Source organism: Gorilla gorilla, chromosome 1 (genome assembly GCF_029281585.2).
Source record: "Gorilla gorilla gorilla isolate KB3781 chromosome 1, NHGRI_mGorGor1-v2.1_pri, whole genome shotgun sequence".
In the NCBI taxonomy this organism is placed as follows: domain Eukaryota; kingdom Metazoa; phylum Chordata; class Mammalia; order Primates; family Hominidae; genus Gorilla; species Gorilla gorilla.
The window spans coordinates 49,211,512-49,224,178 of NC_073224.2; the positions used below are offsets into that span (position 1 = coordinate 49,211,512).

A 12,667-nucleotide genomic window follows, 5' to 3' on the forward strand; every position below is an offset into this window, starting at 1 on the left:
CCCAAAGGTGCTGGGATTACATGCGTGAGCCACCGTGCCTGGCTGATATTTTTTGCTTGATGTGTTACCTATATATTCATAACCAGTAGTTATACTTGCCTTTGAACTTGCCAGTTAATATATGTTCCAGTTTCCTCTTCATATCTCATGTTATTAGTTCTATATGTTTCTTTCCTTTCTTCCTATGTATACTTTCGAAAGTTCATCTCTCTGAAGGTGTGTGTGTGTGTGCCACACCAAATCTCCCCTTTTTAGACTGATTCCCAACCCCAATTTCAATGTCCAGCAGGTCAGGCAAGCTCATACTCACCCTTCATCACAAACAAAATCCACTTTTGCTCCAAGCTGGAGATTTACTGGAAATAGCACACGGCCATTAAGAAGGTGGCCCATGAAGTCATCACAGGATTTCACTGGAGAAAAAGAAAAATGAACAGAAATCACTGGCATGTGGAGAAAAAAGACGCAAGCTAAAAATATCAAGCCAGATAAGAGTCTAGTCACCTTCACATGTGGGGGCTGCAGGGCTCCAGTCTCCCTGGGGTGTGCAGCGCAGAGACGCAGCCCCTCTGAGGTCGTAGCCGGGCTCACAGCTGTAGAACACTTCCTGCCCGGGTGAAAAGTCATCCTTGTCCCTTTGGGTACGCTCAGCATGCAGGACATCTGGAGGTGGCTGACACACTGGGGAGAGAGAAACAAAGTACAGCTAATTGTGTGAAAACAACTTTTTTCTCACTGTTAAACTGGCCAAGGGAATAATAATTACAAATCTATATATAATAATAAAGTTAGAATAACAGCCTTATTACATTGATAAACTAAATACACAGGGCGAGGAAGACGTCTTGCCATCAGTCACAGAACTGACACATGGCACAACTGTGAGTAAAACAGAGGTATCCCCAATTCATTGTTTTTCATCTAAAGTATGCAACTAAGTTTTCGCAATGGACAGTTCCTTCTAGAATGCTTCCAATTACTGTTCACCCAGTACAAAATTGGGAGGAATGATGGATTTTTGTATCTTCATACTTCCTTTCTAGAAAGGCATCACCAATTTAGTCTTTCATTTTAGGCCATAAAGGAGTGCCCCTGCCCATGTCTCATCTAATAGGTCCCTCCATCACCTATCACACTGGTGCAACAAATAGCGTCCATACATCTATGCTCATCTCCTTTCAAGTCTTCTCTCAGCGGCCACCTGACATAGGGTGGTAAAGAACTATGGGTCTCCTCTCCTCATGCTATGTAGCAAGGTGCTGCCTAGTCATTCATTTCACTTCAGTGAGAAGGTGGGAAACTGTCGAACAAAATCTGAAAGACCTACTGTCACCATAATGAGAGTGTAATTTCACACAACATATTGTAACGGCATCTCAGGCTCTCTCTTAATATAGTTGATCTGATCTTGGGAAATCAGAACACATTTGGATCTCAACTAAATTACACAAAACTGTTATAAAATGGAAAAAGTAATTTCAGTTTGTCTTTGAGCAGATCAGTTCCCTTTTCTGGACTTCAGCTTTCTCAAGCATCAAATGGGGAATTGGAATAGAAAAATGACTCCTTTAAGGAGTTTGTAAATACTCTGATGCTGTAATGTCCATTTTCAGGGCTCATCACCCAGTGTTTCCCTTGACTAATCAATGCCTGATGATGTAATATTGAGGTGCTGTGCTGGTTAAATATTTGTTGGCCCCCAGCCTCACACTTCTGCACTGTCTTTTGACAGCTAGCAATGGAGCCCTTAAAAATAAATCGTTCATCTTCCTTGATAGCTGGGCTCTGGTTAGGTTCTGCCAGTTGGAGGCATATATACCAAATTAAAAAGCAGGATGATGGCAGAATCTGTTCTACTTCTAGAAGTGGCTCGGGCAGTGGCAGTATAGATGGCTTCAGTGAGCAGCTACAGCTTCAATTGTAACGATGCCAATGACTTTGGCTCCAGCAATATCAGCTGCATTCTGGCAGCAGTGGTGGCTCCTGCAGCATTAGCAGCTTACAGGGAGCTGCCTGCTCAGTGGGAGGGGCTGGCCATTTCACCATCAGTCCAGGCTCCTGTGCTGTAGACTGGGAGCCACAGCAGCTCCCTGATCTCTCGTAACTTTGCCTTCGTCCTATTGCTTTTCCTGCCCTTCTAATATCTTTGTGACCTATTAGCTGTGATATGGTTTGGCTCTGTGTCCCCTCCCAAATCTCATGTCAAATGGTAATTCCCGGTGTTGGAGAAGGAGCCTGGTGGGAGGCGACTGGATCAGGGAGGTGGTTTCTTATGGTTGAGCACCATCACCCTAGTGCTGTCTTGTGATAGAGTTATCTCAAGATCTGCTTGTTTCAAAGTCTATAACACCTCTGCCTTGCTCTCTCTCTCTCCTGCCAAGCATATGAAGATATGCGTGCTTCCTCTTTGCCTTCCACCACGATTGTAACTTTCCCAGCCATGCCTCCTGTACAGCCTACAGAACTCTGAGTCAATTAAACATCTTTTCTTTATAAATTACCCAGGCTCAAGTAGTTTTTTATAGGAATGTGAGAACAGACTAATACAACCTGCATGAAATCCCTCCCTCCTTGAAAGTATCTAGAGTAAGTTTTGATTTCATGACTGAATGCTGATTAGCAAAGCCAAGGCTCTGGAGTGAGGTGGACTTGCAATCCAGTTTTGTCTGCAAGTTACTGTCTCAGAATGTTATCTGATGTGTCTAAGGCACATATTCTCTGTAAAACATAGAGGCCGGGCACGGTGGCTCATGCCTATAATCCCAGCACTTTGGGAGGCCAAGGTGGGTGAATTGCTTGAGCTGAGGAGCTCGAGACCAGCCTGGGCAGCATGGTGAGACTCTGTCCCTACAAAAAAAATATAAAAACTTAGCCAGGCATGGTGGCATGCACCTATATTCCCAGCTACTTGGGAGGCTCAGGCAGGAGACTTGCTTGAGCCAGGGAGGCGGAGGTTGAAGTAAGTCATGATGGCACCACAGCGGCTCAACGTGAGTGACAGATCAAGACAGTATCTCAAGCAAAACAAAACAGACAAACATAGAACAACTGGTAACTACCTAATAACTTTGTTTTAAGGATTAAAATTCACACATAGCCTGTATTATAGTGCCCGGCCAGAGCAATCACTCATTTTGTATCAACCATTATTATACTCAAAGGTAATTGATACATCTGTTTATAAGAACCCCAAAGAAACATCATATCCCTTGCCCAGGTTGAGCTTTGCTTCTCAATTTCAGCACATGTGCATGTACACACACCTGAATTTCATGTTCACTACTTAGAAAATTTGCTCCTCGACCCTGCTCAGCACACATCCCTCCCCCTGAACAAATACTAATCTCCTGATCCAACAGCAACGCATGTCACTTGCAGGGCCCTTCTAGGCTTCAGTCAGACTCACCCCTGGAGCAGCTTGGTAGCTCCAGCTCCCATTTGTTCAGGGCCTGGCACTTCACACGGCGGGGTCCTTTCATGACAAAGCCAGGCTGACACCTAAACTCCACAACTTCATTTAAGGAAAATAAGCTTCTGTTGTCAGATACCAATATTCCATTTTCCACATTTGGAGGCGTGCATTTGTTAGGTATAATGCACTGAGGGGCCGGGCCACTCCAGATGCCCACTTGATCGTCATTGCTGGTGCAGTATATGGAGGGCTCACCCACAAGCTCAAACACCTTTCTCCCTCCGCTTCCAGGATTGCAGCGGTAGGTCACCACTGATCCATAGTGAAAATTCTCTCTGTTGGTGCTAATGAAATCTCCATTGGCGATGGTGGGGGGTAGCCCACAAGGAATTCCTGGAAAAAGAGACAGCAAATTAACCAAAATAAAACCTTGGGACAGAGTCTTGCTCTGTCACCCAGGCTGGAGTTTAGTGGCACGATCATGGCTCACTGCAACCTCCACTTCCCAGGTCAAGCAATCCTCCTACCTCAACTTCCCGAGTAGCTGGGATCACAGGCATGCACCACCATGTCTGGTTTATTTTTGTATTTTTAGTAGAGATGGGGTTTGGCCATGTTGGGCAGGCTAGTGTTGAACTCCTGGCCTCAAGCAATCTGCATGCCTCCGCCTTTCAAAATGCTGGGATTATACGCGTGAGCCACCACGCCCAGCCTGGTTTGTTCAAATCATACTTTGTTGTAAATTTTCCCAACAGTTTTTTTTTTTAATTCCAAATTACCAGAAGTAAATATTGAAAATACTATTCTCATCTACTATTTGCTAATGTACAGACATGTTCTTACAGTTTTAAACTGTTATAAGTTCTGCTCTACTCAGTTAAGTTTATTTCACTAAATGTGTCCATGTATTATTAGAGTCCACTTTTTTTTTTTTTTTTTTTTTTTTAACAGATCCTCACTCTGTTCCCCAGGCTGGAGTGCAGTGGCGTGATCTTGGCTCACTGCAGCCCTTGCCTCCCAGGTTCAAGCGATTTTCCTGCCTCAGCCTCCTGAGTAGCTGGGATTTCAGGTATGCACCACCAAACTCGGCTAACTTTTGTATTTTTAGTAGAGGCGGGGTTTCATCATGTTGGCCAGGCTGGTCTCAAACTCCTGACCTCAAGTGATCTGCCCACCTCAGCCTCCTAGTGTGCTGGGATTACAGGTATGAGTCACTGTGCCTAGCCTATAGTCTACGTTTTTATTTCTCCTGCTAAACGAGAATTTAACTATGTTATCTCACCATTATTAATGTAGTTCTCTCTATATAGAAGGCATGTGTCTTTATTCTATTGGATATTAATATAATAAAGCATACAGCATAGCATTTTTTTTTGAGACAAGGTCTTGCTCTGCTGCCCAGACTGGAGTGCAGTGGCACGATCATGGCTCATTGCAGCCTCCACCTCTCTGGCTCAAGCAATCCTCCCACCTCTCAGTCTCCCGAGTAGTTGGGACTATAGGCATGTGCCACCATGCCTGTTTAGTTTTTGTATTTTTTGTAGAGACAGCGTTTCACCATGTTGTACAGGCTGGTCTCAAACTCCTGGACTCAAGCCATCTGCTCACCTAGGCCTCCCAAAGTGCTGGGATTACAAGTTTGAGTCACCACACGTGGCTCAGTATAACATCTTTATTAAATAATAAGAACAAAATCTCTGGAAGAACTAACAAAGACAAAGCACAAATATACAATATTACATATAATAAACACAATACTTACAGATTCAGAAGTAATAAAAAGAACTGGATACTGATCTACAGCCATACCACCCTAAATGCGCCCAATCTCTTCTGATCTTGGAAGAACTGAATACTGTGTCCTACTCTACTGTAGGGCAGTGCCCAGCCAGTTTATTGGCCTTCTACAAAGTTTGTTCCCACTTATCCTCCCACCAACTGGGTTTGAAATTGCTGATTTCCTCACACCATCGCTAAACCCAGGATTATACACATTTTATATTCCTTGTTAGCTTGCAATTGCTCATTCCTCTTTGCTCCCCAAAGTGTAGAAAGCTCATCTTCCAAACAACTCACAGGGAAGATGGCACGATCCTGTTTAGACAAAGAATAAGAAGGAAGAAAGAGCTGCATGGCTTGAATATCTGATGTGATACTAAGAGCTTGCAGAGATGATATGGGGTTTCTTTCACTGACTTTGTATTTGTTGACTTCACTAAACAAAATGCTCTTCAAACTGGGAGGTGTTCACCCAACAGAGGATGAAATTGGGGGACTGTTTAAGTGAGCTAAAGACTAGTTTAAGAAAAATTAGACCTTGGGATAAGAAAAAATAAAAAAGCATTTCTAGGTGAAGGTGGAAGTTTGGAATGCTGTGAGCCATTTTAAGGATATGACTGGATTCTTCAAATATCAGAAGGATACCATTTCCAAGAGGGATGAGATTCATTCTTTGTAATTCTAGGAGGACAACTCTAGGATTAAACGGTGGGGTGAATGGGGAAAGAGATTTCAACTCACGTTGACAAATTGGCGGCTTCGTGCTCCAATGGGCAGCATTGCCCGAGAGGATACATTCAGCAGATGAATGACCAATGAGTCGGTGCCTAAAGGCAAAAAATGGAAAATAATTGTGCTTTCCAACCTCATCAACTTCCTGACAGCATGCATATGTGGCAAACCAGAGGGATTACAATGCAGGAGAAGTCTAAGGCCTAGCCTAAACTTTACTTATTGTTCCCAGCTTTTCTACTTCTTTTTCTTATTCTCTCACTACTGAAAGAGATATTTCTGCTCTAATTTCTCCTGGCCCACTTTGCTTCTTAATATCTTGGCTTCATTGCGGACTGTAACTGGCACCAAAATAAAACAATTATTTTGCAGACCTGTTTGACAATTTTTTTTCTTAAATTCTATCTTTCTCTAAATATTATTTCTGTCATTTTTTGTCTGCATTTTCCCTTAATTTGTGTGTGTGTGTGTATGTGTGTGTGTGTGTATAATACTATGTCATTTTACTTGAGACATGTTTTTTATAAATACAAGATATGTTGCTTTTGATCCTGTCTAGGAGACTTTGTCTTTCAACAAGAAGATTAAATCAAACGTATTGAGACAAATGATACATTTGATTAGCTTTCATTGTCATTCCTTCACTGCCTTTTTCATTGAATTCATGATGCCTAATGATGAGGATGTGGAGAAAGCAATGAATAAAGTGACCTGACCCAAACATGAGGGGGCTTATTTCTGGTGGAAGAGAAAAATGGATTCCTTGCTATTCCTTTTCCTTCCCCCTCAATTACTATATGGAACAGATAGATTCCACTGTTTTAGTCATTCTAATAATCTGGAAATTAAACTTAATATTTTTTCCAGTGAGGAATTTCATTTTATATGTGTGCATGTATATTATACATATACACGTGACACATATTTAAACCTCTTTTCTCAATTTTAGAGTCAAACTCTATATAGTCAGTCTACTCATCTTTTCTGTAATGTAAGTCTAGCCTATCTTTTCTTGCTGTCTCACATTTTCTAGTTTTATTGATATGTTCTATGAGTTTAGAGAGATTATTAATAAATTATTATTACATTGCCAAGATTTTGTGTGTATGTTTTTTTATCGTTGTTTTTTCTTTCTACCTATATCCTATCTCATTGAGATTTCCTTTGGAATTCATCATTCTCCTTTTTAAAAATTTGCTTATGAATTGCCTGGGAAACATACTTAAATGGTACAATTTTTGTGTCTTTGCTTATCCTTTAATGTGTACCTGGAGCCTCTAGGTGTGAATATTAGCTTGGCTCAATAGAAGTGCTACCTTCTACAATTTAGTGTTATACAATATATCTTATACAATATAGAATCAATGTGGTGTCAATAAATTTATTTCTTTTGCGGGTATTACATTTTCATGTTTTATTTCTGGAATCTGAGTTTTTTTCTCTATCCCTGAAACACAGAAGTTTCCCTAGTGATGGCTACGTATGAGCTTATTTGCTTACCCTTCTGGAATTTTTGCTACATTTTTGAATCCTGACACTGTGTTACATATGTCTTCTCTTTTTCCTTTTTTGAGACAGGGTCTCATTCTGTCATCCAGGCTGGAGTGCAGGGTTGCCATCAAGGCTCACTGAAGCCTCAGCCTCCTGGGCTCAGGTGATCCTCCCACTTCAGTCTCCTGCCTAGCTGTGACTACAGGCGCATGCCGCCATGCCCAGCTAATTTTTATACTTTTTTGTAGAGATGGGTTTTTGCCATGTTGTCCAGGCTGGTCTTGAGCTCCTGGGCTCAAGTGATCCTCTTGCCTCGGCCTCTCAATATGTTGGGATTACATGTGCGAGCCACTGTGCTTGCCTGTCTTCTCCTTTTCATCTTTTCCCACTGCATTCAGGGAACATTTGGTTAACTCTTCTTACTCTTTGCTTTAATTTTCTGCAATATTCATTGTGATATACATATATATATGATATAGATCACATGTATGAAATGAAATATATAAACACACTGAATACATATATTCATTCATGTACACACTTCATGGCTAGTTTCACAGAAGTATTTGTACAATTGAATCTTGTTACAAATATGAAAAGGAGAGTGTTCTGAAAGTTTCCCTGGTTTCTTGGCAGTAAATCTCTTTTGTAAAATTTCTCCTGATTTTTTCAGAGTGGTCTCTTTTACATGTATTTCCTGTTTCTTCTCATAAGCTCAATGGTTATCTGCTTCATGCCATAGAGAGGTTCCTCACTTATTCAGCAATGCAAGATGAGGAGGGTACAGTCAGGAAATTTACCAATTGTATTTAAAAATGCTTAAAAAAAAGAGAGAAAAGGAGACATCGGATTTATTCTAATTTTTGTCAGATTCTAGGTGCTGTGGTCTGTGAGGCCTATGCTGGCAAATGTGCTGGACACCACAAACTTCCTTTCAGTGTCTGTTGTGGTGACACAAACGTAACCCGTATTCGCTACCTGGCTTAGCTGTTCCCATGAAGAATGAGACTGAGGCAGAGCCTCCACTGTGTGCTGAGCAAGGGTGAGCACCAACAGCTGGACCGTGTGCTGTGAGCACCTGATGCCTGACATTTTCAAAGGGGCTCTGTTATAGGTTGAATTGTGTCTCCCCCGAGTATGCTGAAGTCTTAACCTCCAGTCCCTGTGGATGTGATCTTATTTGGAAATACAATCTTTGCAGACGCAATCAACTTAAGATGAGGTCATGAAGGTAGGCCCTAATCCAGTGTGACTGGTGTCCTTATTAAAAGGGAAAACTTTGGAAACAGACATGCACAGAGAGAACAGCATATGAGGACACAGACCCAGAGGGAAGATGGCCGTATGAGGACAGAGACAGAAATTGGAGTTCTGCTGCCACATGCCAAGGAAGGCCTGTGGCTCCAGAAGCTGGAAGATGCAATGAAGGATCCTACCCTACAGGATTCAGAGGGAGCACGGCCCTCCCAACACCTTGATTTTGGATTTCCAGTCTCTAGAATGGAACTCCAAAACCTTCTGTTGTATTAAGCCGCCCACTTCGTGTTACAGACATTCCTCAAAGATATTGCAGGTTCAGTTCCAGACCACCACAATAAAACACATATCACAAATGAGTCAGATGAATTTTTTGATTTCTCAGTGAGTCTAAAAGTTGTGTTTATACTATACAGTAGTCTATTAAGTGTGAAATAGCATTATGTCTAAACAAAGTCATACTTTAAAAAAAGGTTTATTGATAAAAAATGCTAAAGATTATCTGACCTTCAATAATTTGTAATCTTTTTGTTGGTGGAGGGTCTTGCCTCAAGGTCGATGGCTGCTGACTGATCAGGATGGTGGTTGCTGAAGGCTGGGGTGGCTGTGGCAATTTCTTAAGCTGAGACAGCAATAAGATTGCTGTATTGATTGACTCTTCACGTCTTCAGGCTCCACTTCTAATTGTAGTTCTCTTGCTATTTTCACCACATCTGCAGTTATTTCCTCCGCTGGAGTCTTGAACCTCTGAAAGTCAGCCATGAGGGTTGGAATTAACTTCTACCAAACTCCTGTTAATGTTGATATTTTAAGCTCTTCCCATGAATCACGAATGTTCTTAATGGTATGTAGAATGATGAATTCTTTCCAGCAGTTTTCAACTTATTTTGTTCAGATCCATCAGAGGAATTACTGTCTGTGGGGACTCACCTTACAAAATGTATTTCTTAAATAGTGAAACTTGAAAGTCAAAATTACTCCTTCAGCCATGGGCTGCAGAATGGCTGCTGTTGTTAGCAGGCAGGAAAATTCTATTCATCTCCATGTCCATCTCCATTAGAGCTCTTGGCTGATTAGGTGCAATGTCAATGAGCAGTAATATTTTGAAAGGAATCTGTTTTTCTGAGCACTAGATCTCAACAGTGGGCTTAAAATATTCAGTAAACCATGCTGCAAACATACCTCTGTCATCAGGCTTTGTTATTCCATTTATAGACACAGGCAAGGTATATTTAACTTAATGCTTAAGGGCCCTAGGATTTTTAGAATGGTCAGTGAGCATTGGCTTCAGCTCAAAGTCACCAGCGGTATTAGCTCCTAAAAATCAGCCTGTCCCTTGAAGCTTTGAACCCAGGTATTGTCTTCTCCTCTCTAGCTATGAAAGTCCAATAGATGGCTGTTTTGTCTACACGAAAATCTGTTATTTAGTGTAATACGTTCATCAGTGATCTTAGCTAGATCTTCTAGATAACTTGCTGCAACTTCTATATGAGCACTGGCTGCTTCATCTTGGACCTTTATGTTATAGAGAGGGCTTCTTTCCTTAAACCTCAGGAACCAAATTCTGCTATCTTCCAGCTTTTTTTCTGCAGCTTCCTCATCTCTGTCAGCCTTCACAGAATTGAAGAGAGTTAGGGTCTTGCTCAGGATTACGCTTTGGCTTCAAGAAATGTTTCTAGGTTGATCTTGTATCTAGACCATTAAAACTTCTTCCGTATCAGCAATAAGGCTGTTTTACCTTCTTATCATTCATATGTTCACTGGAATAGCACTTTATATTTCCTTCAAGTATTTTTGCTTTGCCTTTTTCAACTTGCTAGCTGTTTGGCACACAAAGAATGGCTTTTGGCCTATCTTGGCTTTCAACATATCTTCCTCAGTAAGTTTAATCATCTCTAGCTTTTGATTTAAAGTAAGAGATGCATGACTCCCCCTTTCATGTCAACACTTAAAGGCCAGTGTAGGGTTATTAATTGGACTCATTTTAGTATTATTGTGTCTCAGGGATTAGGGAGTCCTGAAGAGAGGGAGACAGAAGGGGAATGTCTAGTCCATGGAGCAGTCAAAGCACGCACATTTATTGATTAAGTTTTCTGTCTTATATGGGTGCGGTTTGTAGGGACCCCAAACAATGACAATAGTAACATCAAAGATCACTGATGACAGATCACTATCACAGACATGATAATAATGAAAACATCTGGGATATTGTGAGAATAACCAAAATGCTACACAGAGACACGAAGTCAACATGCGCTGTTGGATAAATGATGCCGACGAACATGCTTATCACAGCGTTCCCACAAGCGTTCAATTTGTAAAAAGCATAACATTTGCGAAGTACAATAAAACGAGGAAGGCCTGTACTTGTTGATGGCAGCCCTAGCAAGGGATCATGCTGTTATCATTAAGATTCATTCTCTCACACAGCTGCTACATGGTCTTCCCTTTCTTCCAGCAATGTCTACTCTGGGTTAGGGTTGTTTGTGTGCTTTGACTACTACACTTCTAATTTTTTTTCCTTCCCATCCAGTGAACAGCATACTCTTTATATGTGCACTGCCCTGGTTTCCAGCAAGGATACAGATTTTTTCCCTAATCTTCTCCTATCTTTGTTCATTTCAATCAAGAGTTAACACCTGTGTTCAAGCCTCTTAAGAGCAGGTGGCAATAGCCTAGTTTCCTTGCTGAGATGTGGCTAGAAAGTACTATCGCTGTGCTGGAACTCTTGAACCAAGAGATGTTGCTGCCAACTCACCCTGTAGTACAAGAATAGTTGATTCTGGATCCAACATGGATGTCTGTGATCACATGCACCATGCCATTCACTGGATCTGGAGGAGTTTTACATGATTTACCTGTGGGAAAGAAAGTATTTTGGAGCCAGGTAGAGTAATCTGAACTCTCTTCAGTACGTAAGGTCTCAACCTGCATGTAGCTTCCTGAAGAAAACACCCAGTTCTGACGGTTCCACGGATTTTGGCACCTTGAGAAAACTCATCAGAGTGCTGAGGATCAGCCACCTACTAAGCCCCACTTTCAAAAATACCTTCCCTCCGGATCTATTTAGATCTAGATTTAGATCTGTGCAGAGACCTTGCATCCCTTATCAAAATGTAAAGGTCATTTATGGCATTATTTACTATCAATATATTTCAAAGTTTGCAAAGGATTTCTTCCCACCTTATAATTCAAACAGAATTTGTCTTCCTACACCATTTTTTTTCCTGATCTAGTCATTTATTATTTTCTTTCCCATAGGGAATGAAGATTTTCTCTATAACTATTTCTTGAAACATTCTCATGAAGTTAACATTTCAAGCAACAATCAAGGATGACCTACAAGAAAAACTCTTACATCCATCTATCCGAACACTTTTCAGAAAAGGTTTCTCATATCCCACATTTGAAATAATTCCATAAGAAGCTTTTGCAGACATGGGAAAGATCCAACGCAAGTTTACTCACGTCTACAGACATCTTTGGGACTTGACCAGACCAGGTTATCTAGACATGTGATAGAGAATGGCCTCCCATAGTACTCAGGACGGCATTTGTACTTTAAAGATGTCCCAATGGGAAAGTCAGATGCATTGGTTTGGGTTTTCAACTTGGCAAACAGAAAATGATCTGGGGCTTGACAGTGACCTAGAGACCAAGAAATCAAGAATATTTGAGTTAATAAAAAGATACCCAATGTGTTTCCTCTTTTCTCTTCCTTGGTAGATTTGATGCCAGAAGAAAAGAAAATTTTAGTTATGAAAAAAAAAAAACTTCCCTGTAAAATAGAAAGGAAAGTTCCATTAGCATAGGCTTATAAGGAAGTATATTATCTGGAAGACTAGCCTGCTATCTGGTCTTTCTACTCATATAATTTATTTTTATTTTTAATTTTTTTTTCTATTTTTAGTAGAGTTGGAGTTTCACTGTGTTTGCAGGCTGGTCTGGAACCCCTGACCTCTAGTGATCCACCAGCCTTGGCCTCCCAAAGCCTAT

The 12,667-nt window shown here is 41.1% G+C and overlaps 1 protein-coding gene across 1 annotated transcript in view; it reads right to left on the bottom strand.

Annotated features, from left to right (window-relative positions):
* The window catches only part of CR1 (complement C3b/C4b receptor 1 (Knops blood group)), a 125,118-nt gene that overhangs the window by 75,609 nt on the left and 36,842 nt on the right, over positions 1 to 12,667 (bottom strand). Inside the window, exons 10-15 of the mRNA XM_031014458.3 lie at positions 12,140 to 12,319; positions 11,430 to 11,529; positions 5,933 to 6,018; positions 3,407 to 3,805; positions 505 to 681; positions 311 to 413 (exon numbers count right to left, since the gene is read on the bottom strand). Of these exons, the coding sequence (XP_030870318.3) occupies positions 311 to 413; positions 505 to 681; positions 3,407 to 3,805; positions 5,933 to 6,018; positions 11,430 to 11,529; positions 12,140 to 12,319 (1,045 nt within the window). The remainder of the gene's footprint in view (positions 1 to 310; positions 414 to 504; positions 682 to 3,406; positions 3,806 to 5,932; positions 6,019 to 11,429; positions 11,530 to 12,139; positions 12,320 to 12,667) is intronic.